Source organism: Schistocerca cancellata, chromosome 3 (assembly GCF_023864275.1).
Source record: "Schistocerca cancellata isolate TAMUIC-IGC-003103 chromosome 3, iqSchCanc2.1, whole genome shotgun sequence".
Lineage (NCBI taxonomy): Eukaryota > Metazoa > Arthropoda > Insecta > Orthoptera > Acrididae > Schistocerca > Schistocerca cancellata.
This window is the reverse complement of record NC_064628.1, coordinates 630,432,785-630,459,352: the sequence shown is the minus strand read 5'-3', so window position 1 is coordinate 630,459,352 and position 26,568 is coordinate 630,432,785. Positions and strand designations below refer to the sequence as shown.

At 44.1% G+C, this 26,568-nt stretch overlaps 1 protein-coding gene across 1 annotated transcript in view; it reads left to right on the top strand.

Moving 5' to 3' along the window:
* The first annotated feature begins 2,163 nt into the window (after window positions 1-2,163).
* LOC126176876 (uncharacterized) overlaps window positions 2,164-26,568 on the top strand; it is a 51,020-nt gene continuing 26,615 nt past the window's right edge. Inside the window, exons 1-2 of the mRNA XM_049924070.1 lie at window positions 2,164-2,300; window positions 2,405-2,571. Coding sequence (XP_049780027.1) covers window positions 2,258-2,300; window positions 2,405-2,571 — 210 coding nt within the window. The 5' untranslated portion in view covers window positions 2,164-2,257. The remainder of the gene's footprint in view (window positions 2,301-2,404; window positions 2,572-26,568) is intronic.

The window sequence follows — 26,568 nt, the reverse complement described above, 5'->3', positions numbered from 1 at the left end:
TGTCACCCTAACTCTGGCCAAATCAGTCTCTATTTGCAAGGGACTTTCAAAACCTGACAATTTTATCATTTGTGACAAGCCTGGTAATTACAACTTTTGGGGAAGGCCTTGCAGTGTTACTCTTATGAGCAGAGAATCTAGTTTTACAACTTAAGGATACAGACTCATGGTCCGAAAATGCAAATACTGTTGCATCACATGATTCTTCTGTAGTTTAAAATTGACAGAAATGTTGACAAGGCTTGCTTCATTTTTTGCGGGTCTGTTATTGATAAAATGTAAATTGCACAGTTGTAGAACATTTTTCAGCACAGTGGCACAATGCTTGTGTGTTGTTACATCAAAATCCGCATTCAGATCTCCACTTATTACAATGTCATAATGCAACCATTTTGCTGTTCTAAATACATGTAACGGCATGTCCAGTTTTTCTAGAAATACACTGATGATACCCTTTGGTGATCTGTACAAGGATATTACTACTAACTTAAAAATTCTGTTTGTCACACAGGTACTCTAGATCCAACATATTAATGGAATAACTGAGTGACTGGTTAGTATAGATTACTTCACAACCTCTTATTTACAGTTTTCTACAGCAACTATTAGCTACGTTAGCCTTATCTGTAAAATGAGTGAGAGTGACCAAAGAAGGTCAACTTTCGATGCTAGCAGGCGATGGCAGCGTCAAATCTTTCTACCCTAGTTGTCTCGACGTTACGTGACAATCCGTTAATAACCCGTTTGAATGTCGCTATTTTAAATACATTGTGGAACAGTTTGACCTGACGTGGTGTGATAATTAGTGTGAAATGGCCTACAAGTTAAAGTCCAGTTCACAACAGCCGTCACGTCACGTCGAAACAGTCCATACTGCGTTTCAACTGCTGGCATTCATATAGGCTGTAACGGTACATCGTGTTACGCCTAGTTTTCTTCGGAAGGAATTTTTGGCTGTCTCATCGCCTGCTAACATAGGAAAGTAACTTAATTTCGATGTGCTCACTCGTTTTAATGGTAGTGGATTTCGTACTCCTCCTTAATCTGTGTCTTATTGTGCTTTATTTTCGTGGCAAAAATGGAAACGTTCCATAGAAACTTGGATAATTTTACCATTGAGCGTTCTTCCACGAGTGGGATCAAATATCTGAAAGTTAAAAATTATATTCGTTTTACAGCAACAGAACAGATCTGATGCCTACATAGTATAAAAATGTCGTAAGCTGATAACATAAATTTCGTTAAACGACATTTTAAGTGAAAAAGTCATCTCTAAGAAAGGGGAAAAATACAATTGTGTGTATCGTTAATCATTATGTAAGAAAAAAATATAATGGATGAGATAAAGAGGCTCTACTTATTCTCCTATAAGAACTGATTGATGTATTTGTGTGTATATATTTTCACTAGCAAACAAATGTCGCTCTTTTGAAATGTTGATTCATTTCTCGGCACTTTACCACACAAACTTGTTCAAGAACATACGTTATGAAGTTTGCTTTTCCATTACTAAACTTTACCGAGAATTCCAATACAGACAGACTTTTGGTATCACAGATGGTAAGTCAGAATCTCACTTTCACCTTTCAATACTGGGCTATGTGAATTGATGTGATATGACAGACAGAGTGAATACGCAATGGAAGTATAAAATTCTTCACTCCATGGAGTTCGCCCTGACGTGACGGTGCCGAGACGTGACGCGAAGACCAATGTGAATTGGCCGAAACTAACGATGTTAAGAAGACTGCATCACCGTTCCTCTGGTCGGCGTCAAAACATACTTCTCCAGAAACTTTGACGTTCCGTACATTCCCAATCCGTTGAGTTGATGGATTGCTTAAATAGCGCCATTTGAAAAAAAAAAAAGAAAAATTATACGGTGATGTTTAAGAGTACAAATAGACGTACAAATTAATTTTCAATACGAATGTAAAATGACTCGTTACACATCATGACGATTTATCGTGCAAAATGATCCATGGAATGTAACCAACTAACTGAATGCATTGTGGGATGTTCCGACGAAGTTCCGGCCCATTTCGCTCCGATAAGTGTAAATCGATCTTTATCGTGAAAGAATGTTGATGTGTAGTTTTTGCTTCGTTGCTAGTTTGCTTTGGTAATATTTCGCGGTATGTTTGAATGTCTGTTGCTAGGCAACGACGTATTGAGGACAGTTCTGCATTTGTAGCGAGTTTATTAAGGAAGAAAACGTTTGAGTCCAAAACTGTTATAAAATGTCAGTCTTCTAAAAATGTATTTTGAGACAGTTTATGGATTTATGATTTTTTATTTTTGTGAGTATTATCCAACCTCTTACACTGTAGTATATAAAACTGTAAAATAACCTGGTCGTGTTTCCATTTTCTTGTGTTACGTATGGGATTGTGTGTTGTTACAGGCATTGAAAAAGTAACAGCGCTTTCATATCGACCAATTAATTGGAGCAAAGCACCAATTAAGAGTATTTATAATAAAGAACGAATGCGTTATCATCCAGCCTACAATGAAGCTATCCCAGCTTTATGTGATTTAACGGAAAATTGTGATATCTGTTGTAGTGATCCGGTAAGAAATTCCAGCGTCTTTTAAATCAGCGTTGATATGATTATCAAATTTACTTTTATGTAATTTTAATTTTGTATTCCTATTTTCTGTAGGGATTTTAAATAAAATGTTGAATAAGGAACTAAATTTATATGCTGATCATTTCACCACAGATGAATGTTGCATAGAGGTGTGAGAGTTAAAATCCTAATGATATTTTGTAATCAGGCATCCCTCCAGCACAAGATTGTGTCCCATTTTGCCGAATGATGCAGTAATGACACGTAGAGCCCACATGTACTGCTTTTATTTGGAAAAACTGGGAGTCTAATTTCAGCCCTACAAACTGGGTCAAGATCTTAAATCGCTCCTTTCAACTGTTACACACTGATATATTTTATTACTTGTGTCACTGTTAATAAGAAAGTATATGGTTTTGCAGATGTTATTGTTGGCAGAGAACATCAAGGGATCACGAAGAATCAACATTATTCATGTGTTTGTTTTGAAATGCCTAAATTTTTAGCCATAAAAATCTAGATGGAACAGAATAACAAATGAAATAATACAGAACTAATAGACCTGTATCTGCTTATATGTGATACATGAGATCGTAACATTAACAGAAACCACAGCTTGCAGCAAGGCGTCTGCTTGGTCATTTATATGTGCTTTTAATCTATCACTGATAGCATGTTACTTATGTCACTGCACTGTTATTTATTGAGAATAACATATAAATACTGCTGTGTTGAAAACTGACAGGGCAAGACCTTGTCTGTGTGAAAATACAGCTTAATTCCTACAATAAGATGAAGGCAGCTACATGTCACTGTTAAAACAATGCCATTTATTATATGCAAATAGCATTGTTACTTGTTTTGAACTGATTGGTTCAGTGTCAGATGGCTGTTCCCATTTTAAATGGCAAAGGTAATACTCTTGGAATCTGGAATACAGAGATTCATTAGAGAATATTCATACACGTTCCAGAAGTGAGTGGATAACTGCCAGTTGTCTTGGGGGATAAGCTGTTTTTGTGTCATCTACAAAATTTGGCTAAGACAGAAGGGAATTACAAATGTTGGCTGCAAGTGGGCATTGATTTAAATCAGTGGGGGAAGTTGAAAATTTGTGCTGGACCAGGATTTGTGTGTGTGTGTGTGTGTGTGTGTGTGTGTGTGTGTGTGTGTGTGTGTGTGTGTGTGTGTGTGTGTGTGTGTTTTTGTTTGTTTGTTTGTTTGAAAGAACAGCCCCACCATTTTGATGTACCAGCCACTATGAGTTAAAGAGACAAAAGAATTATGGTCATTGGCTGTGAATGGGCATTGATTGAAATCAATAGGGAAAGTTGAGAATTTGTGCTGGACTGGAATTTGAATGTGGGTCTGCTGTTACTAGGCAGATGCTCTGACCCATAATTGGACACAGTGGCAACTGCACAGACTACCCTATCATGCCTGTGTCTGGTTGGGTTAGTGGTCAGAGCATTTGCCTAGTAAGCAGGAGACCCGGGCTTGAATCCTGGTCTGGCACAAACTTTCTACAAATCAGTGCCCACTCGCAGTCATGGTCTGTAATTCATTTGTGTGTTAATTCATAGTGGGTAGATCATAAATGGTTTTGTCGGTGGAGAATACTGCAAAACACTGCACTGATAACAATAGCTGGAGTCACAAACAATGGCAGTCAAGTTTAGGCTTGTTGTGTGCAACTATGTCTTGCATTCTCTGGCGGCCTATGATTGTTCAGTAGTGTCCTGAGTATTCCGCTGTGAATGTAGTACCTAGTGTGAGGACCTGAAAATGATTGTAATGAGTTATTTAGTGAATTGTTATTCAATTTGTTTCAAGTTATCATGGCTGTTGTCAGTGGCAAGCGACAAATTCTACGCAGGCACATGAGAGACATAATTTGCAGGGTACATGCTTTCGTCAAGTGTAAAGCATGTGTATGTGTGCAGTGCACCTGTCGCCTGGAACTGGCAACAATGCAATCCCTGTCCACATCTTGACCTATGCGAATTGCCATTGTTCATGGATCACTTCTTAGAATCATTGGGGACAAACTGTAATTGGATAATGGGAGTGGAAAATGAGGCAGAAATATGGAAGCAATACTTCGAGGAGCTTACAGACTCGAAATCAATGAATTTCACAGGACTGGTGAAACATCAGAGGGAGGGACTCTTTAACTTGCATCAAGTGAAAAGGTAGAGCGAGCACTATATAACCTCATCATCTTAGGATTACCATTTTCCTTGTCTACTTTATAGGTCTCTCTCTTTCCTTCTGGATTGTATCTCTGTACTTTATTGTATACTTTCATCTCATTCTATCCACATGCAGTTTTGCTCAACAACTGTATTCATTTGTTATCTTATCAGCAAAAACATATGGTGGACATTGGGAGTTGGTGATGTGCACACTTACTGCTGAATTGAGATTGCGATATCATGTGTGTTGGTGTTTACAGAAACATATATAAGGCTGAGAACTGAATTGTGAATGGCTGGGTTTACGTGATAATAGTTATAGGTAAAAGTAAATTAGTTTGTGTGTGGGTTGGTATGGTGATTTACGTTGGAGATCTTCCAGGGGTGCCAGATGGCTACTCATGGCATCAGAGTGGGCTGGGGCTCAACATCTGCTGAGAAGTGCGGCATACTTGGAGCTCCATCTGTGGCAAAATTATGTGATCCTGAGACTTGGTAACTGGGGAGACCAGTAGATAACACAGAACCAAATTTGACTCAGAAGTGTAATGACAGTCTGTTCTCGTTGTTGGTTGTAAAAAGTTCATGTCAACTGGAAGTTAAACCAATTTGTAATTGGAATAATAAACCCTTGTTTGTGAACCCATCAGCACCTGTTACTTCGGGATAGTAGTCATTTCACAGGAGAAGTCTGATGGATGGCAGGATCCCTCCGAAACGAGTAAGAAGATCGCTTCAAGAAGGAGAGAACTCTCACAATGGCATACTCTATACTACTCTACGGAGGTCACCTTTGAAAGTTGTTGGATAGTCAGTGGTTGAATAGGGTGACCGTGAACATGTCTGTCAAGCTTGGCCCACAAATGCTTGATGGGGTTTCGATTAGGACTCATTGCTGCCCATTCCATTCCTCATTGTCCAGGTGTCACAAGACATCCGGAACCAGAACGTTATCTTAATGACGATCCACTCACTGTAGTGGAGACATATCAGTTCTTAGGACTGGTTTTCAATGTCCAATTGACGTGGCTTCTTTTATATCTTCAAATTTAACACATATTTCGGACAACACAACAACACATACGTCACTGAGTAAGTTGACCTGTGTACAAGTCAGCATTCGATCAAACACTGAGTCTCGGTCTAGCGGCCGCTGGTCGGCTGGCCGCTTAGGTGGCGCAGCTGCTACCTGGCTGGCAGACAGCGCCGCACGTAGAGGACGTGCGTAACTGCGCGGCGGCACTTTGAATAATCAGCGAGTCACAACACTTTTCCCCCCTTTGAAATTGTTGCACTGGTCTTGATGGAGGTGTCCTGGAGATGGCTAATGTCCATAGGCGTTGTTTGACTCGCCGTAAAGTCTCGAGGAGGAGGCTTCCCGTACGGACGGAAGTGTCTCTGATGATAACGGGTCGAGATGACAGGAGACGTAGGGGTTGAATCTGCTGGGGCCCCCTGCACCAATCTGCCCGTTGCGGCAAGTCCAGTTGATATGACAGGAGACAGGGGCGATGTGTCGGCGTCTGTTGGAGGAGGAGGCGAGTAGATGTACTTTGACAGAGGACGGTCCTCCGGTTCCTGCATGGGCACGTCTCCTGGTGGCGTCCGTTCTGGTGCTGGCATCGCGATGACGGTGAGAGGGCTGCGTTGTGAGTATTGAGAGATGCCAAGATCCCGAGCATCAGGTAGAGCCAAAGGTGGTGTGGCGGCATTCGGAACAAGCGTTGCTGGCACCCGAGGCCGAAGCTGGTCCGAATGATGCACTGCAACACCCGTGTCCGTCTGGATTTCATACAGGCGTCTGCCACGGTGTCGTAAGATGCGGCCCGGGCTCCATTTTGGCCGCCTGCCATATCCCCGTACCCAGACGAGGTCGTCGGCGGTGAACCGGCCAAGTGAAGGCACCCGCGGCCGTGAGGTGGGAGGCCGCAGAAGATGAAGTAGCGTCCGGGGCTGTTGGCCATGTAAGAGCTCAGCCGGGCTGTGATCGCCCATGGGGGTGAAACGGTAAGACGCCAGGAACTGGAGAAGCGCGTCATCAGCAGCAGAAGAATTCAGAAGTTTCCGCATCTGAGCCTTAAATGTGCGGACCAGTCGTTCAGCCTCACCGTTGGATTGTGGATGGAACGGCGGGGCCGTGACATGCGTAACGCCGTGACGAGCACAAAAATCCGCAAAGTCGGAAGAGGCAAATTGCGGACCATTATCAGTAACAAGAGTAGAGGGGAGGCCTTCCAAAGAAAAAATGCGGGCGAGAGCACTGGTGGTTGCCGCGGTGGTAGGTGACGTGCAACGGACAATGAAAGGAAAGTTAGAATAGGCGTCAATTACGAGGAGCCAATAAGTACCTATAAAGGGTCCCGCAAAGTCAGCATGAATGCGCTCCCAGGGCTTCTCAGGCGAAGGCCACGGTGACAAAGATGACTTCGGGGCAGCGGCCTGTGACGCACAAGGGCCGCAGGCAGCGACCATGTGTGCGATGTCAGAGTCGATGCCAGGCCAGTACACATGACGGCGTGCCAGAGATTTTGTGCGAGACACACCCCAGTGCCCCTGGTGAAGGAGGCGCAAGACCGAAGCACGCAAAGACGCAGGTACCACAACACGCGGCGAAGCATTGTCAGTGGAGAGGAGGATAACACCATCCCTAGCCGTGAGGCGGTAGCGCAAAGTGTAGTAGTTCCGCAACGGATCAGAAGTCTTAGCGGACGTGCGATCTGGCCAACCCTTCTGAATACAGCGTAAAACCCGGGAGAGGGTAGGGTCAGAACCCGTAGCAGCCGCCAGCCTGTCCCCAGTGATGGGGAACCCGTCCACAACCCGCTGCTCGGCAACATCCAGGTGGAAACACAAAAGTTCGTCCCTGTCGAATGCCTGATCAGGACCCATGGGAAGGCGAGACAAAGCATCAGCATTTGCATGTTGAGCCGTTGGCCGGAAATGAATCTCATAATTGAAACGGGACAAGTAAAGAGCCCAACGCTGGAGGCGGTGTGCAGCCTTGTCGGGAAGGGATGTTGATGGATGAAACAAGGAAACAAGCGGTTTGTGATCCGTAACAAGATGAAATTTTGAGCCATATAGAAAAACACCAAACTTATGAAGAGCATAAATGATGGCCAAAGCTTCTTTCTCAATTTGAGAATACTTTTGTTGGGCATCCGTGAGCGTTTTGGAGGCATAAGCGATGGGTTGTTCCAAACCGTCAGAAAAACGGTGCGCAAGGACTGCACCGACCCCGTATTGAGAGGCGTCTGTGGCAAGAACAAGATGTTGGCCAGGTCGATAAGTAGCCAGGCACGGGGCCTGTTTCAGCATAGTCTTTAATTTCCGGAAAGCCGCGTCACATGACGCGGACCAGTGAAAAGGCACGTTTTTATGCAACAGGCGATGCAACGGCTGAGCCACCGACGCTGCAGACGGTAAAAACTTGTGATAGTATGCCATTTTCCCCAAGAAAGCCTGCAGTTCCTTAACAGATGTAGGGCGAGGAAGGGCATAGATCGCAGCAACAGTGTGTTGAAGTGGACGAATACCATCCCGAGAGAGTTGAAACCCCAAGTACGTGATAGATGCCTGAAAAAATTGTGATTTCTGAAGATTACACTTAAGACCGGCAGCCTGTAAGACATTAAAAAGTGTGCGGAGATTTTGAAGATGTTCTTCAGTGGTGGAGCCAGTGACAACAATGTCGTCCATGTAATTGATACACCCCGGGACAGGGAGCAATAATTGTTCCAATAATCGCTGAAAGAGAGCAGGGGCGCTAGCAACCCCGAATGGCAAGCGTTGGTATTGATAGAGGCCGAAAGGCGTGTTACGGACCAGAAACTGCCAGGAAGCAGCGTCGAGAGGAAGTTGATGATAAGCTTCCGACAGATCAATTTTAGAAAAATACTGTCCTCCAGCGAGTTTAGTGAACAGTTCTTCAGGACGGGGCATAGGGTAAGTGTCGATGAGGCATTGAGCATTTACAGTGGCTTTGAAATCGCCACAGAGACGAATATCACCATTGGGCTTAGCAACTACAACGACAGGAGAGGACCACTCACTGGAAGTGAGAGGAAGCAAGACCCCTGAAGCAGTGAGACGATCCAACTCCTGTTTTACCCGATCACGAAGGGCCACAGGAATGGGCCGAGCCCGAAAAAACTTAGGCCGCGCCGTGGGTTTGAGCGTGATATGAGCTTCAAAGTCGTTTGCACGGCCTAACCCAGGAGAAAAAAGGGACGAAAATGTCGTCGACAAGGAATCCAGTTGAGCATAAGGAATAGCGTCAGAGACAATATTGACAGAGTCATCTATGGAGAACCCAAAAACGCGAAAGGCATCGAAACCAAAAAGATTTTCTGCGGTGCTCTGGTCGACCACAAATATGGGAACAGTGCGAACGACGGATTTGTAAGATACTTCAGCATTAAACTGTCCCAAGAGAGAAATCTTCTGTTTATTGTACGTCCGTAATTGCCGAGTGACGGGGGACAGGAGTGGAGAACCCAGCTGAAGATACGTCTGAGAATTAATTATAGTGGCAGCAGAACCGGTATCCACTTGCATGCGAACATCTCGACCAAGGATTTGGACAGTGAGGAATAACTTCCCTGAAAGGGAAGAAGTGCAATTGACAGACAACACAGAATCAGAATCAGCGTCATGTTCATGAACATCATGTATGCGGTCGGATTTACAAACGGAAGACACATGACCTTTCTTTTTGCAATTGTGACACACAGCCCAACGTTGGGGACAATCCTCGCGTGAATGTTTCGTAAAACACCGCGGACATGAAGGAAGTTGCCGGGGATTTTGCTGCAGTTTCTTAGTGGGTTGTTTACGGCTAGGCCGAGGCTGCGCGTGGGAGCGTACTGCGGCCACGTCGGCCGGCGGGGACGCGCCGCACGCGTCGTCAACAGCGCACAGAGGTTGTATTTCCCCGACGTCACCCCACGCTTCTATTTGCGCCCCAGCGGCGCGAGAAATTTCAAAAGACTGCGCAATGGAGAGAACTTCATCTAGAGTCGGATTCGCCAACTGAAGGGCACGTTGCCGAACTTCTTTGTCGGGCGCCGACCGGATAATAGCATCCCGTACCATGGAATCGGCATAGGATTCTTTGTGAACGTCAGTAACAAATTGACACTTTCGACTGAGGCCGTGAAGTTCAGCAGCCCAAGCGCGATAGGACTGATTTGGTTGTTTTTGACAGCGATAAAAGGCAACACGAGAGGCTACCACATGCGTTTGCTTTTGAAAATAGACAGACAGAAGGGAGCACATTTCAGCAAAGGACAAAGACGCAGGATCCTTCAAAGGAGCCAATTGCGACAACAACCGATACATTTGAGGTGAAATCCAGGAAAGGAACAGAGACTTACATGGTTGTTCGTCCGTGACATGAAATGCCAAGAAGTGCTGTCGAAGACGTTTTTCATAATCAGACCAGTCTTCCGCCGTCTCGTCGTAAGGTGGAAAAGGAAGTACAGCCAACGACGAGAAACGCCCCGCATTGGACGCCGCGACGAAATCGCGAATCGCCGCTGTTAGAAGCGTTTGCTGTTCAAGGAGATTTTGCAAGAGCTGCTCGACAGTAGCCATGGAACCCTGTGAGTCAACGGTGAAAAGGAAAAATCCACTACCTCGTTGCCAATTTTATATCTTCAAATTTAACACATATTTCGGACAACACAACAACACATATAAGTTACTGAGTAAGTTGACCTGTGTACAAGTCGGCATTCGATCAAACACTGAGTCTCAGTCTAGCGGCCGCTGGTCGGCTGGCCGCTTAGGTGGCGCAGCTGCTGCCTGGCTGGCAGACAGCGCCGCACGTAGAGGACATGCGTAATTGCGCGGCGGCACTTTGAATAATCGGCGAGTCACAACAGCTTCCTTATCTTCGTCAGCTGAAGTGGAAGTGCTGCCAGCACCTGAAGCCCTCCACTGCCTGAGCAACACCAACTGGGGTGCAGATCACTCTACGCTGCTGCAGCTCTACAGAGTCCTTGTTCAATCCCGCCTTGACTATGGGAGTCTGTTTTATGGTTCGGTGGTGCCCTCAGTGTTGCGTTTACTTGACCCAGTGCACGACTGTGGCATTTGACTGGCAATAGGTGCTTTTAGGATGAGTCCAGTAACCAGCGTCCTGGTGGAGGCTGGAGTCCCTCCATTGAAGGTTAGATGTGCACAACTGCTCACCAGTTACACTGCACACATTCATAGTTTCTTGAGCATCTGAATTACTGTCTCCTTTTCCCATCCACAGCGGTTCATCTCCCGCATCGGAGGCCCAGGTCAGGGCTTAAGATTGTGGTTCACGTCTGATCTCTTCTGTCTGAAGTGGAGTCCTTGCCTTTACCACCTATACTCAAGGTCCATTCATGTACCCCTCCGTGGTGTACACCTAGGCAGCTTCTCCTGGACCTTTCACATGGTCCTAAGGGCTCAGTTAACTCTGCGGATCTCCGCTGTCACTGCCTCTCGATTCTTGACATGTACTGAGACCATGAAGTGGTTTATACTGACGGCTCGATGGCTGATGGTCACGTTGGCTTCACGTATGTTCATGGAGGACACATTGAACAGTACTCCTTGCCAGATGGCTGCAGTGTTTTCAGTGCAGAGCTGGCAACCATTTCTCATGCCCTTGAGCGCATCTTCTCATGTCCTGGCAAATTGTTTCTTCTGTGTACTGACTCCTTGAGCAGCCTACAAGCTATCGACCAGTGCTACCCCCACCATCCTTTGGTAGTGACCATCGAGCAGTTCATCTATGCCCTGGAACAGTCCAGTCATTCTATGGTGTTTGTGTGGACCCCAGGCCATGTCGGAAACCTAGGAAATGATCTTACCGACAGGCTGGCCAAACGGGTTACATGGAAACTGCTTCTGTAGATTGGCATCCCTGTAACTGACCTGCGGTCATTATTACGCCGCAATGTTTTTCAGCTTTGGGAGACGGAATGACATAATCTCAGTATTCTCAACAAACTGTGTGCCCTTAAGGAGGCTACAAATGTGTGGAAGACCTTCATGCGGGCCTCTTGCAGGGACTCTGTGGTTCTCTGCCGGCTACACATTGGCCATATGTGGCTACCTCCTCTGTCGCGAGGACCCACCTCGGTGTCACAGTGGCTCACATACGACTGTCATCCTCATCTTGCTGGACTGCACACTTTTAGCCGCTCTGCAGCAGATTTTTAATCTTCCCAGCACCCTAGCTTCGGCGTTGGGCGACAATGCCTCAACAGCAGATTTAGTTTTACATTTTATTCGTGAGAGGGGTTTTTATCATACTGTCTAAGGGTGGGCATTTAGCCTTCTCTCTGAGGTCACCACCCTCCCTCCATTTTAACTCTGTCGCACTTTCTTTGCAGTTGTTTGTCTTGGTGGTCGTCTTTTCACTACATGTGTTCATCTTGCCTTGTCTTTTTGGGGTGGACATTTTAATGTGTTGCAGAGTGGCTGGCTCATCCTCTTTTATTACTGTGATCAGCCAGCCCAGACCATATGCTCTATGGTTGTAATGCCTTCTCCTACTTTTCTTTGTGGTGTGTTTTCCCCGTTTTCTGTTCATTCCATTCGTTTTCTTTCTAGGTGTGGTGTTGGGTGTTTTTGTACCTTGAGTCTTGATTGCATCAATAAAAAGGGACTGATGACCCTGTAGTTTGGTCCCTTTATGCCCCAAATCAACCAACCAACAGCCCTTGGGAGATGACTCGTATTTTATCTGATCAGTTGAACGACATTTTATAGACACTTAGCAGCAGAGTAAGAGAGGAAAATAGAATAGTTGCAGTCAGCAGTTAGGTATAGGAATTTTGACAGCAGCCAATAATGATTCAACATCAGTTATGTAAGTTCTCTTTCAGCTTGAGTAGCAGTAAGTATGCAATCCGTATTAAATTTTTAACTACCAAAAGTGTCCTTAAACTGCTATGACAATTCCACATGCATTAATAAATGTAACATAAGCAAGTATTTTGAAATAAGCTAACCACAGAATTCAGTTTCATTCATTTCATTGGCTAACCCTGATCAATTCTTGAAATTTTTTCCCCCATTTGTTACTACGTTCTCTACTTTATTGGTCATAAAGATAATTATAACAACATTACCATGCTATTCCATACCATTGAAACCATACCATACTATCCATTTTCCGAGTGCTCTGGACCTCTGTTGTGCAAAGGTTAATTACATTGTTTCCTTTTGTTCACTTTACAAGTAGCTGAGCATTCAGATGTGTCCACTGAGGACGATGATGGCTAGAGCTAATGAGCTCCTCGCAAGTTCTGTGGAAGGGTGAACCCACTCTTGGAGTTAAATAACAAGTCATTTAAGTTATTTCATTTGGAGAAAAGTACTGTAGAGCAGTTGGGACTAAGGTTCAGAGACTGTCTAATGAAACTAACCTAAAGAAACTAATGATGAAGGCTGTGGCCGAAACCTGTGGTGTAATTGTCTTTTTATTATGCCTGTTTGCAACTTAATGCATCATCATTACAATAAGTAGCAATTTATATTTTCCTACAGTGTTGACATGCCTCCTTGGAGTTTCCATTTTTTAATCATACAACTAAGAATATCGGGTAGTCAAATGTGTATCCATTTAGAATAAATGTAGTTAATAATTCTTCTTGCACCAGTTTAACATTGGTTCTCATTATTCCAATAACCTTGACTCTGCTTACGGGAAGTCTAGGAAATGTATGTAAGATGTTTTTTTGTTCGAAGAGGCTCTGGTCTGTTACACATACCTCTCTGCCTGAATCTAGAATTTTGTGTATTGGTACATGTCCTACTAAATGCTTGATTTTTGATTGGACATATGTTTTGAGGGATTGCTCATTTTCCTCTCATAGATCTTCTATCAAATTATTTTTGTCATTGTAATGAATTAATCTGGAAGTTACTGATGTGGCTCATTTTCCAATGCTTCTAGGGACATGACCCTTCATGGGAGGTTATTCATTTTCTCCGTCCGTAATTGGGTTGTTATTATTGAATGTTCTATTTGGGTGTTCCCTGTTACCAGTTCCTTTTCTACACCTAGTTGCTGATCTGTTATACTCCTGATCATTGCGTCTACAGTCTCCTAAATGGGTAATGTCATTCCTCATGATCCCTTATTGTAATCAGTATCATTTGTATGTAGTATTTAGGCTGTTGTTATTATTGCTATTATTGTTGGATTGCCATCTTTCTGCCTGTCTTTCTACCATTTATACCTGTTCCAGATATCCTAATAAGTTACTGATCTTGCTCCAGTCATTTTTAGGACATTGGTTAACTTTTTATTTGCAACTTCCATTTTAATAATTTTGCGGCTTTATCACACTCACTACATTAGGACGGGTGCTAAAGACCTTGCTGTCATGCAGGCTCACCATCATATCATCGTCACTGCCTAAAAGTTTGTACCTTACTCTCCATGGTAAGTGGCTGATAATCACTTCTATCAAATGTTCTTCCCATATCACGTCTAGGTACTTTACTTTGTTAAGGTGTAGTTCTTCAGCTCTAAGTGATCCATCCTGCTGTTTACATGTGATGTCAATTCAAGCGACCTATGATTCATTTTCTCCACCCTTTTTTTTTTTGGGGGGGGGGGGGGGGACACTTGGGCTAATTGTTGAAGTATTATTATCTGCATAAATGACTCCTTCATCATTTGCTCATCTGTGAAAGCAATACTTACAAAGTAATTTGTTATTGTTATTGTAAGTAAATTAAATAAGTAATAATGATGGTTAAGTGTTCCCTAATAGTGTAGCTACTCAAGCACTTCATAAATCATGAGAAAATTGTAAGCCATTCATTAACACTGCATCATAATTCATAATGACTTCACTGATTACAGCTTAATATTAATAAGACCCATTGGGCTCTTGGGTGAGCTGTGTAGCAGATGCATTGGTAGCTACTGGCTGTGTCATTGGTCTTGGACTATTGCACTGTGACATGGTGCTGTGCTGGAATGGAACAGAACTTGTCAAATGCTGATGACCATCATTGAGGTGCTTGTGGATGTTGGCAGTGTATGAACACAGTCATAGTTACGGACTCTTCTGTTATAACTCACTCTCGATGGGAGTGTGGAAAGAGATGTTGCAGTTAATAATTACTTTTATGTACAGCACCTGATTTTAATTGAGGTGGTTTCCTCCAGTTAAATATTCTTGATACTTTTTTATGGAAAACTTGTTTATTGTTGTTTAATAGCCTGCCAGCCTCTTATTTAATGCTGTTGTCAATCTCAATTTCTTCGTGCTTGGTTCAAAATTAATGGGCTAACTCAGGTAAATTTTTGGTTAACAAATAACTGTTAAATATACCATGTGTCTTTCCTAAGAGTTGTTTGGCGCATTTTCTCTAGCGTTTGCCCAAACAAATACTGCTCATCATTTCTTCCAAGCGATGCCCAGTGTTGACAGAAAGTGTTGGTTTGTTTCCTGTTGCAAACAAAATTATTTGTAAAGCAAAATTTTAAGTGCCCATTCGATATTGCTGTCCCGTATTCATGTAGTGTGATATTTGTTTTATCAGTATGTATTAGCAGGGACAGTATTACACTAAGAATAACCAGCACTTCGCAGTGACTGAACAGTGTTGACAGGTAGTAGTAGCTGTCAGCACAGGCCAGGACAGTGCTGTTGTGGACTGATAGCCTTTGTAGTCTGGTCCCTTCAACCCCACAAACCAACCAACCAGTGCTGTCGCTGCTGGAGTACTGGTTATTCTTCATGCTTTACTGTCCCTGCAAAAAACATGCAGATAAAATAAATGTCACACTTAACTAATTTTCAGCTGCTCTGTTGAATGGGCATGTGTAATTCTGTTTTAAAAATCACTTTGTTTAAAACAGGATACAAACCACTGCTTTCCATCAACACTTGATATTGCATGAAAGAAATGATGAGCAGTACATGTTTGTGGGAGAGAGGCCCTGTGTACAGTGTAGACATTGTATCTCTAATGTTTATGTTCTGTAGTTATTAACACTGCAGTACAATATCGCAGCACTGTTACTATAACTGTACAAGCTGAAAGCTTCGATTTAATATAATTCTTCTTCATTGTTCTAATAGTTTCTTATTGTCAGTAAGTGTCTGAAAATATCAGGCTCCCTAATTGACACTTTTTAGACATGTCTTCTTCTTTGTTAAAATATTTCAGCTTTGTATTTGTATCTTGATGTAAGGCTTGAGACTTTGTTTTTGAATGCATGGTTTTTCTTGGAGCAGTCATCACTTGTGAGGGATCCGATGCTCTTTGTGTACGTTTTTTTTGTAATTTTTATTGGAATTTTTACTTCTTCCAGACTTCCTTCGTATACCAATCTCTACTTTCTATACGAGAGGCATATTGATAATAAGAAAGGTTGGTTTATTCCAGCTCAGTAAATAACTTTGAGTGCTTGAGTTCTTGCAAAAAAAATCCCCTTTTTACATTGAGTATCTTTTTTTTTCTTAGATGTCTGCATAGATTATACTAGCTGGGAAACACAGCTTTGCCCAGTATTTATTTATGCTCATGCCTGAGACAGTGTATTTATTTTTGACTTGAAAAGCTTCTTTGTATACATTGTTTGAACAGAGAGCTGGTTTGCATCACTAACATCGAAAAGAGCCATGTGGTTCTGGCTGTGTGAAAAGCAACTGACACACATGTGCACAACATGCAGTGTCTGGGCTTGTGTTTTTTTTATGGTCATAGTGTAACATAAGTTGACTGGGAATTGTACAAGTTTAAAGCGAAATAGTAAATTGTTTGGAATAAGCAGGATTCAGGGTATAAAAACCCGCTTGTCTGTGCCACTTCCTGACAGAATTTCCGTTTCTATGATGTTATGTTGGAATTAAGTAACTTTAAGCCTCCGTGAATGAAGGAGTCTGAGAAGTGAGAGAAAGCATGATGCTCTCGGTCACAGGTACATTGTGCCTCACTTCTAATAGGAGTTTGCAAAGAGCACATTAAGGCCTAATCCTCTCAGGCCACAGCAAATCGTGCCTCATGATCTTCATTAGATTCTTGAGACTGCATAGTCATCAGTCTTTTAGCCATTCTGGTGTGTTTAGAAAGACTTAACCATTTTCTGGGCAGTAGGCACCCAAATCATGAAGCAAACATAATAAATTTGTTTTCATGAGAAAAGAATATAAATAAACCCTACTGAAAGAAGCAAAGCACTGTCATAAATATTTTAATGCACAAAGTGAAATCAGTAAATCCATATATCCTAGCCAAGTAAATTGTCTGTTAGTTTGCATTCATAAAGATAAGATTGCTGCACTTAGTTCTGTCACCAATGTAAACTATGGAAAATACGTCTGTTACTTAGTTAAAAAAAAAAAAATAGTGCCATCTTTTGGTTCTTGAGCATACTACGAAACTAAAAGTGCCGTCTATTGGTTCCTTAGTGTGCTATGCAATGATGATTGAATGTCCGAACTTCTAAGCTGAGCAGAGGAATTTAGATTAAACTCTAAATTATGATGTCTTTTATTTTTTGATCTGGTTCTGGTGAAATAAAGCTTACACATCACGTGTTAAAACCCAAAGAAAATTAATCATCTAGTTTTGGAGATTAGCTTGTTCAAACATACAGATACAGCAGTCTTAGATAAAGCTTTAAAACATGAAACATTTCTTTTTTATGATCCTATTTTGATGAAGTAAAGCCTATATGTTGTCTCAAGTTATGCTCAAGTTACCTGTGAAAATCCCATGGAAATTTGTCAAGTAGTTTTGGAGGTTAGCGTGTTCAGACAGACAGACATGGCAGACTGTGGCATAGTGTATGGCATTGCAGACTCCTAGTAAATACTTGCGTTGATGTCAGTAAGCTGAATGAGGTCCTCAACTGCCATACGACACCCCTGCAGCATCTTGTACAAAAATACACCAAATACCCACAGAATGCAACAGTATTATGAAAAGGATACTTCTACTCACCACATAGTGGAGATGCTGAGTTGCAGACAGGCACAACAAAAAGACTGTCAGAAAGTGAGCTTTCGGCCAACAAGGCCTTCATCGGAAATAGCCCCTGCCCTTGTCTCCCCCCACACTGTGTGGATGCTCTCTAGGAGCAGATTTTTTGAAACTTAGTCTCGAAAGGTATTAAATGGAATTCAAAATTTTGTTGTCATTCTGACTCTCAGTCTAAACTATTAGACTTAAAAATATGAAAGTATGAGAGGACATTCATTATGTAATGAAGGTGCCCACTACAGAAGGTTTTGTAACACTCAACCTACAACGAGGCTAAATTTGCATTTCAGTAGTGCAGCTCAATGCCTGGCATGAATCACTGGTTGTAGAAACATGAAATTTAGAGGGAATATTCAGTATGTATCATAGGTACTATCCAAGAAAACATTTTTCCGTAATTCAATACGCGAGGGGATAAATTGGGTATGAAGTGTGGCAAACACTACAAACTAATTGACAATGTAGGTTGCATTGTGGACCTGGTAGTGATGGAGCAAGAAAAATTTGTTCGTGGAATATGATAGGTATTGGCAGTTTACTTCATAATTTTGTTGGTAAACAGCAATTGGAGACTGTATTATGTGGACACTAGATTGTGGCAGTTTTAGATGGGGAGTTTTTTGAACTGTAGAGACTGGTAGGGGTTGCCAACTGCACAAACAATTGCACTGTAACCACTACCAGTGCTTTGTGTACTCGAGTTTGCTTTATGTTGTGGATTGCTTGTTACCTGTTTTTCTTATTTTGAAATGAATGAAGAAAGTAATTCTGGTGCATAAAGGGATTTGAATGTGACTCTTCCCACAACAAAAAGAATCAACAATGCCTATGACCATTATGTCAGTTATGCTTTAGTGGAAGCACAGAACCTGGACTTAGGGTGACAGCCTTTTGAGGTGGAGAGAGGGCTTATTCCCCTGCACTGTTCCTCTCCCCTCGGGCAGTCTAAATTCTCATTTGTTTATGATTGTGGCTGACTGACACAATATACTGTCCGCATTTTGCTAGTCTTGCGCTTAAGAGTTTAAAGTAAACAACTTTATTATAATCTTTTATTTGGTAGTTGTGTAAAGGAGGAGTACACCCAGGTGGACTTCTGTGCTTGCTGTGAATTGAATAACTGACTGCTACTATTAATTCAGCCCAAACATCCATGGCAGTAGAAAACTGTTTCCTTGTTGTTGTTTTTTAATGGTGGCTGAGTTGTATGCTTGCAGGTAAACACTTGTTTGATGGGGTGGCACTACAAAAGAGATGTGGCAATACAATTAGGAATAACAAATTACATTTATTAAGAGTATGTTACAAAATGGTACTTAACTCTGGTACATTTTGATGTGTGGCACTTGATGTCCTAAACCTAATATGATGAAATCTAAATAACTTTGCTGTTTCTTTATTACAATATTGTTCTTGCAACAGAATGTAATTACATAGATGCCCTGTCAATGGTTCTAGTTTAGTCTTGAGAGTACTGTACTGAGCTGACTGCAGGTACTGCCTGTACTAATTGCTGTCGTGGAACTGTCTATGTGTGTGTGGCACTTTGTGCCAAGCCTGTTGACGGTAGAACATCCATATCTGCCAGCACAAAGTGTGAGTGATGTAGTCTGCGACTGATAGCATTCTTTATTGGCTGTCCACACAACTGGTGGATGTGCAAGACATGCTAAAGGAATGGGCACAAAATCAGAAAGAGGTCTGTATTAGTGAGTGCCATCTGGAGGCTGTTGCATTGAGCTGAGGCACACCAGGTGAATGGTTGCACCTGTGTGGTGGCAGACCCTCGCAGCATTAGTTGTGCACCTCTTGCTTAGTACACAATAGTTCTCTCTACACTCAATGTGTAATGTATGAAAGCACTACAAATGGCTGTAGAAGTGATAAATATTAATGGGCAAAGTGCAATGACATATTGTTTTCCATTATTGGCAATGAAGCCTGCCTGTTTCATTTCCTCCCCTTTTTTGTGTTTCACATGAGGAAATGGTCAGAATAATGCATGTGAAATCTTCAATTTTGTTGAAAATCACTGGAATGAATTTTCAGTCACATTACACTATAGTGGCAGTGCTAATGGCAATACACAGAATGAGCATAATGATGATATTATTCAGCCTTCAACATATGTGTTGACTGCGTGAACTGATTGCAGTAAGTGGAATGTTGTGTATGTTTTTTGTAGATTATTTTAACGGTAATCTATTTGTTGAAGCAGATACGAAGGTGGTTACAAAAGCTTTGTCAAATGGTCGTTTTGATGCTTTCCTGTCCGATGAGGAGAAATTTTCTGAACCAGCAAATAATTCTACTCCAAAAGTAAATTGTGCTCTAGATAATAAATCAAACAAAGTACATAAAACTGGTATTTTTTTAAATTTAGTTTGAGCATCTTCTACTGAATCTTCTACAGTTTGGCCGGAAGTCTTCAACAGTCAAATACGGAAACCGGGGGATGGATGGATAGATAGAACACTTAATAAATAGTGTGTTCAGTAACTGGCTGTCTAAGGGATACCATTACTTATATATCTACAAACAAAGATGATGAGACATACCAAACAAAAGCGCTGGCAGGTCGATAGACACACAAACATACACACAAAATTCAAGCTTTCGCAACAAACAGTTGCTTCATCAGGAAAGAGGGAAGGAGAGGGAAAGACGAAAGGATGTGGGTTTTAAGGGAGAGGGTAAGGAGTCATTCCAATCCCGGGAACGGAAAGACTTACCTTATGGGGAAAAAAGGACAGGTATACACTCGCACACACGCACATATCCATCCGCACATACACAGACACAAGCAGACATTTGTAAAGGCAAAGAGCTTAGGCAGAGATGTCAGTCGAGGCGGAAGTAAAGAGGCAAAGATGTTGTTGAAAGACAGGTGAGGTATGAGTGGCGGCAACTTGAAATTAGCGGAGGTTGAGGCCTGGCGGATAATGAGAAGAGAGGATATACTGAAGGGCAAGTTCCCATCTCCGGAGTTCTGACAGGTTGGTGTTAGTGGGAAGTATCCAGATAACCCGGATGGTGTAACACTGTGCCAAGTTGTGCTGGCCGTGCACCAAGGCATGTTTAGCCACAGGGTGATCCTCATTACCAACAAACACTGTCTGCCTGTGACCATTCATGCGAATGGACAGTTTGTTGCTGGTCATTCCCACATAGAAAGCTTCACAGTGTAGGCAGGTCAGTTGGTAAATCACGTGGGTGCTTTCACACGTGGCTCTGCCTTTGATCGTGTACCCCTTCCGGGTTACAGGACTGGAGTAGGTGGTGGTGGGAGGGTGCATGGGATAGGTTTTACACCGGGGCGGTTACAAGGGTAGGAGCCAGAGGGTAGGGAAGGTGGTTTGGGGATTTCATAGGGATGAACTAAGAGGTTACGAAGGTTAGGTGGACGGCGGAAAGACACTCTTGGTGGAGTGGGGAGGATTTCATGAAAGATGGATCTCATTTCAGGGCAGGATTTGAGGAAGTCGTATCCCTGCTGGAGAGCCACATTCAGAGTCTGATTCATAAAAAACCTTAATCCTACTCCCAACATCACCACTGCTGAAGCCCAAGCTATCCGTAATCTGAAGGCTGACCGTTCCATCGTCATTCTTCCAGCAGACAAGGGTTCCACGACAGTGGTACTTGATCGTCGGGAGTATGTGGCTGAGGGACTGCGTCAGCTTTCAGACAACACCACATACAAAGTTTGCCAAGGTATGGACTTTAGAAAAAAGGACGTAGCTGGTGGAATACTTAACTTTAATCCATTAATGATGAGCGTCACTCTTGACTGTACATAATTCAGTATCAATAGTAATGGCGCCTTGCTAGGTCGTAGCAAATGACGTAGCTGAAGGCTATGCTAACTATCGTCTCGGCAAATGAGAGTGTATTTTGTCAGTGGACCATCGCTAGCAAAGTCGATTGTACAACTGGGGTGAGTGCTAGGAAGAGTCTCTAGACCTGCCGTGTGGCGGCGCTTGGTCTGCAATCACTGATAGTGGCGACACGCGGGTCCGATGTATACTAACGGACCGCGGCCGATTTAAAGGCTACCACCTAGCAAGTGTGGTGTCTGGTGGTGATACCACATTCCTACCCCGCAAACCCGCAAATCGGCACACGGTTGTGGCATAAGGCTTCTGCCCGCCGTGGGGAGGACCCCATGTTGACGTATGCGACGAGGTGGGGAGCCTAACAACAGGCAAGGCTGTGCCACCCGCACTCTGCCATTCGGACTGTGGGGAGCTAGGAAATGCCTGAAAACCTGCTCCAGGGTGCACGCCAACATGCGGTGTATGCGCCCGCAGAGAGACAGGAGGGGCTGAAGGGTCGACCTCCATCGGGCCGGGGCACCCGACGGGCGAAGACCGAAGACAACATATGGTCCGGAGCGGGCAAGAGTTCCATGGCGGAGGACAACTGTTCACAGGAAGCGATCGGCGGCGCGTGACCCAGGGAGGCGCCCGACGGTTGCAGCGATGTGTCCACTGCGGGCGATGCCGGCGGGAGAACAGGCGGCGGTGGCGGTGGCACATCGCCATGGGGCAAAATGGAAGGCAGCGTCGGTAAGACCTGGGGCTGAGGTGAGCCAGTAGATGGATCCCCAGGGTGCTGACCGGACGGCACCGTCGCTGAAAGCAGACGGGGAGCGGCAGATCCCGTGCGACGACAGAGGTGCAGCTGATTGAGATGCCAACGCATCTCACCAGAGGTCCCCAAAACCAGATACATAGCGCGGTCGAGGCAGCGAGGAATGCGCCCTTCGAGCCAACGCCGTGAACCTTGATAGTTGCGGTAGGAGACAACGTCGCCTGGGGCAAAAGCAGGTGTCTGCCGCTGCACAGGAACCTGATGCGGTGGATGTAGCAAAGACATCAAGGTTCGATGAGGGCGACCGTGGAGCAACTCAGCCGGCGAGCAACCATCTCAGGGCTGAGAGCGATACGAGGACATAAAGAACAATAACGCGTCCTCCCGAGAATGGGACTTTTTCAACTTCAACATCTGTGACTTGAAAGTCCTGACCAGGTCAGTGGCACCGTTCGACTGTGGCGAAAATGGCGCGGACGTCAGATGTTGAATACCATTGGCCGTGCAGAAGGACGGAAATTCTGCGGACATGAATTGTAGGCCATTGTCGGAAACAATAGTCTGTGGAAGACCTTCAATGCAAAAGATAGCAGATAACGCTTGGATTGTGGCAGATGACGTCGTGGAAGACATCCGGACAACAAAAGGAAAATGACTGAATGAATCTACCACAACCAACCATCTAGCATTCCAGAATGGACCAACAAAATTGATGTGTAAGCGTTGCCAAGGGGAAGTGGCTTTTGGCCATGCAAAGAATTTCCGTGGTGGTGCTGATTGTTGTTTGGCACACACCATGCAAGAAGAGCACATATTCGTAATCGCGGCATCGATTCCGAACTAAGTACAGTGCTGACGAGCAAGTTGTTTTGTTCTCACTATACCCCAATGTCCTTGGTGGAGAAGCTGTAAGACAGGACTGTAACGAACGTGGGACCACGACCCTGGACCGATCATTATCTGAACGCAACAGCAAAACACCACGTCGTACAAAAAGTCTCTCCTTGTGAGCAAAAAATCGGCGAACCAGCGGATCCCCAATCCGTGACTTTGACAAGGGCCATTGCGTAGCAACAAAACGCAGGACAGTAGCAAGGACAGGGTCGGCAGCTGTGGCTGTAGCTACACGACGAAAATCAATCGGAAATTCGACCACGTCATCGGTTTCCGAATCAATGAACATGCAAGCAAGTTTGGAGGAATCGAATGCTCTGTCCTCAGCAACAGGCAAACGGGACAACGCATCGGCATTTCCGTGCTTAGCAGTGGACCGATACAAGATATCGTAGCGGTACTGCGAGAGGAAAATAGACCAGCGAATGAACTTTTGCGCTGTACGTGGAGGTACAGGCTTGGTCGGATGAAAAAGCGATGTCAGAGGTTTGTGGTCTGTGATGATGGTAAAGTGATGACCATACAAGAAATCATGAAACTTTGTAACACCAAAGGCGAGAGCCAATGCTTCTTTCTCGATCTGTGAATAATTGCGTTGTGCAGACGAGAGCAATTTGGACGCAAAGGCAATAGGGCGATCGTGCGAACCATCTTTGTGTGCAAGCACAGCACCGATCCCGAAATCCGATGCATCCACCATCAACAAAAGGGGCTTCCAGGGATCAAATGGCGTAAGGCAAGTATTGGAAAGCAACGCCAATTTCAACTGGCGAAAGACACGTTCACATTCCGTCGTCCAGACGAACGGAACACCTTTACGGCATAAGCATGAAGCGGAACTGAAATGGAAGAGGCATGGGAAACATATTTGTTATAGTAATTTATTTTTCCCAGCACAGTCTGTAGCTACTTCAAATTCTGTGGCGAAGGCAAGTCTTGTATGGCACGGAGGTGCTCTGGACTGGGATGTATGCCTTGGGCATTGAGTACATGTCCCAGATAGGGTAAGTCACGAGCAAAAAACACACATTTGTCCTTCCGCAAGCGAAGACCATTTTGTCGCAAGACCTGAAATAATGTTCTGAGATTGGCTAAATGTTCTTCTCCCGTCTTTCCGGAGATCACAATATCGTCCAGATAGTTTGCTGCAGTAGGGACCGACGCACAAACAGTTTGTAGATATTTGTGAAACAATGCAGGGGTGGATGCACATCCAAGTCACAGCCGTTTGAATCGATACAAACCAAGATGCGTGTTAACCACCAAAATGCGCTGGGAGTCTTTGTCCACCGGTATTTGCAAGTACGCATCTGCTAGGTCCAACTTCGAAAAATATTTACCCGGGCACAGTTTGTCAAAAAGATCTTCCGGGCGGGGTAAAGGAAATAGTTGCAGTCACTAGTTGTGGATTCACTGTTGCCTTGAAGTCCACACAAAGTCTCAATTTTCCGGAAGGTTTTGGCAAAATTACTAAGGGTGATGCCCAGAGAGAAGCCTGCACACGTTCAATTACAGCTTGTGATTCCAAATCGTGTAATGTTTTTGCGACCTTATCACGCAATGCGTGGGGAACATTGCGCGCTCTGAAAAATTTCGGTTGCGCGTTTATTTTCAGTTCCAAATGTGCTTTATAGTTGTTAGCGCAACCGAGACCCGGTGCAAAAATGTCTGCAAATTCTTCACATAGACGAGAAACACTGTCTGAAGGCACAGTCTGGTTCACTGATAGGACCTGATTTACTATAGACAAGTTAAACAACTGGAATAAATCGAAACCAAACAAGTTCACTGCAGAAGAAGAACGAAGGACGTAAAATGAAACAAGTTTTGTTTGTCCCTTGTATGTTGCAAGAAGGCTGCACTGTCCTAACACAGGGATCTCTTGACCTGAATAGGTACTTAACATTTGCGACACGCAACGGAAGTGTGCCCAGCAGTTTGTAAGTGCCTCGATTGAGCAGCGGCCCCAGTATCTGGAATGGTATCACTTTGCCGTTAATGTCCAAGTCCACAAAAAGTTTATTGTCCTGCTGACGACAAGAGCGACTGTCTCGTGCAACGTGAACTGACACTGGTACAAAATCACTTGCGACTTGACGGGAGTGCCGGCGACGTCGACGCACACTATTTGTGGGACGAACACAGTCACTGTTAGAGAGAGTGGCATTGGGCAGAGTGGAATGAACTACATGGATTTCCATGGGTGAAGTTTCGCAAGCCGGAGTATCCTTGGTTCGATTCCGATTCTGGTGCGAAGCAAAGGGCCTGGAATGGTTTTGAGCTTCCATTCTGAGCTTTTTCTGGCAAACACTTTGAACATGTCCTTTTTTATTACAGTAAAAGCAAATAGCCTGGCGTGATGGGCAATTCTCACACGAATGTCTAGTAGCACACCGCGGGCATGATTTTAGCACTGCATTTGCTTGCCGGCGCGGCACATGTGGCTGAGAGCCTGTCGGCAGCGGCGCGGTCGGGCGCGAGGACTGTTTACTGTTCCGTGCAGCTCGCCCGGCGGGCCTGTTAACCTGACACATGGGTGGCGAAGTTTCAAATGATTCCTGAGCAAAGTCAGGTGTGTCCTGCCGATCCAATATGTCCATCACTTGTTGAAGGGAGGGATTGACTAGTTTCAAAATCTGTTCCCGTATACGAACATCAGAAACGTTCTGTGCAATTGCATCACGTACCATAGTATCTGAATAAGGGAGTCCACATTGACACTCAAAAGCACAATCCCTAGTAAGGCCTTGCAAGGTTGCAACCCACTCCCGATTAGTCTGACCTGCTGTACGTTTTGTACGAAAGAAGGTATACCTTTTCGCAACTACATTGACTGATTCTTTGAAATATGCATCTAATGCAGACAAAGTCGTAGGACAGAGTTGCTATGTCGCGCCGGGGAAATAATTTGACTATCACACGGTACGTGTGGACCCTGACAGAGGACAATAAAAAAGGCTGCCGCTCGTTACCTTGAATTCTGTAGGCGGCGAGATGGAATCCAGATTGGCGTGACCACTCTGTCCAGCTTTCCAGTGCAGCATCAAAAGGACGAAAAGTTGGTGCAACTGCGTTTTGTGGCTGCGTTAGCTGTGGAGCGGCGGCTGCCGCGTCGTTTTGCATTGCACGGTGACCCTGAACGAGCTGTCCAAGGGCGTCCAGTAAGGCCTGCGTCTGCTGATTCTGTAAGCGATAAAATTCGGACAGTACATCTGGACATGGTGGCGAAGCCATTACACAAGTAAATCAGGGCAGTATAGTTACGAACACGGTGTTGCCTCGTCGCCAATGTTGTGGATTGGCAGGAGAGCCAACACAGTATT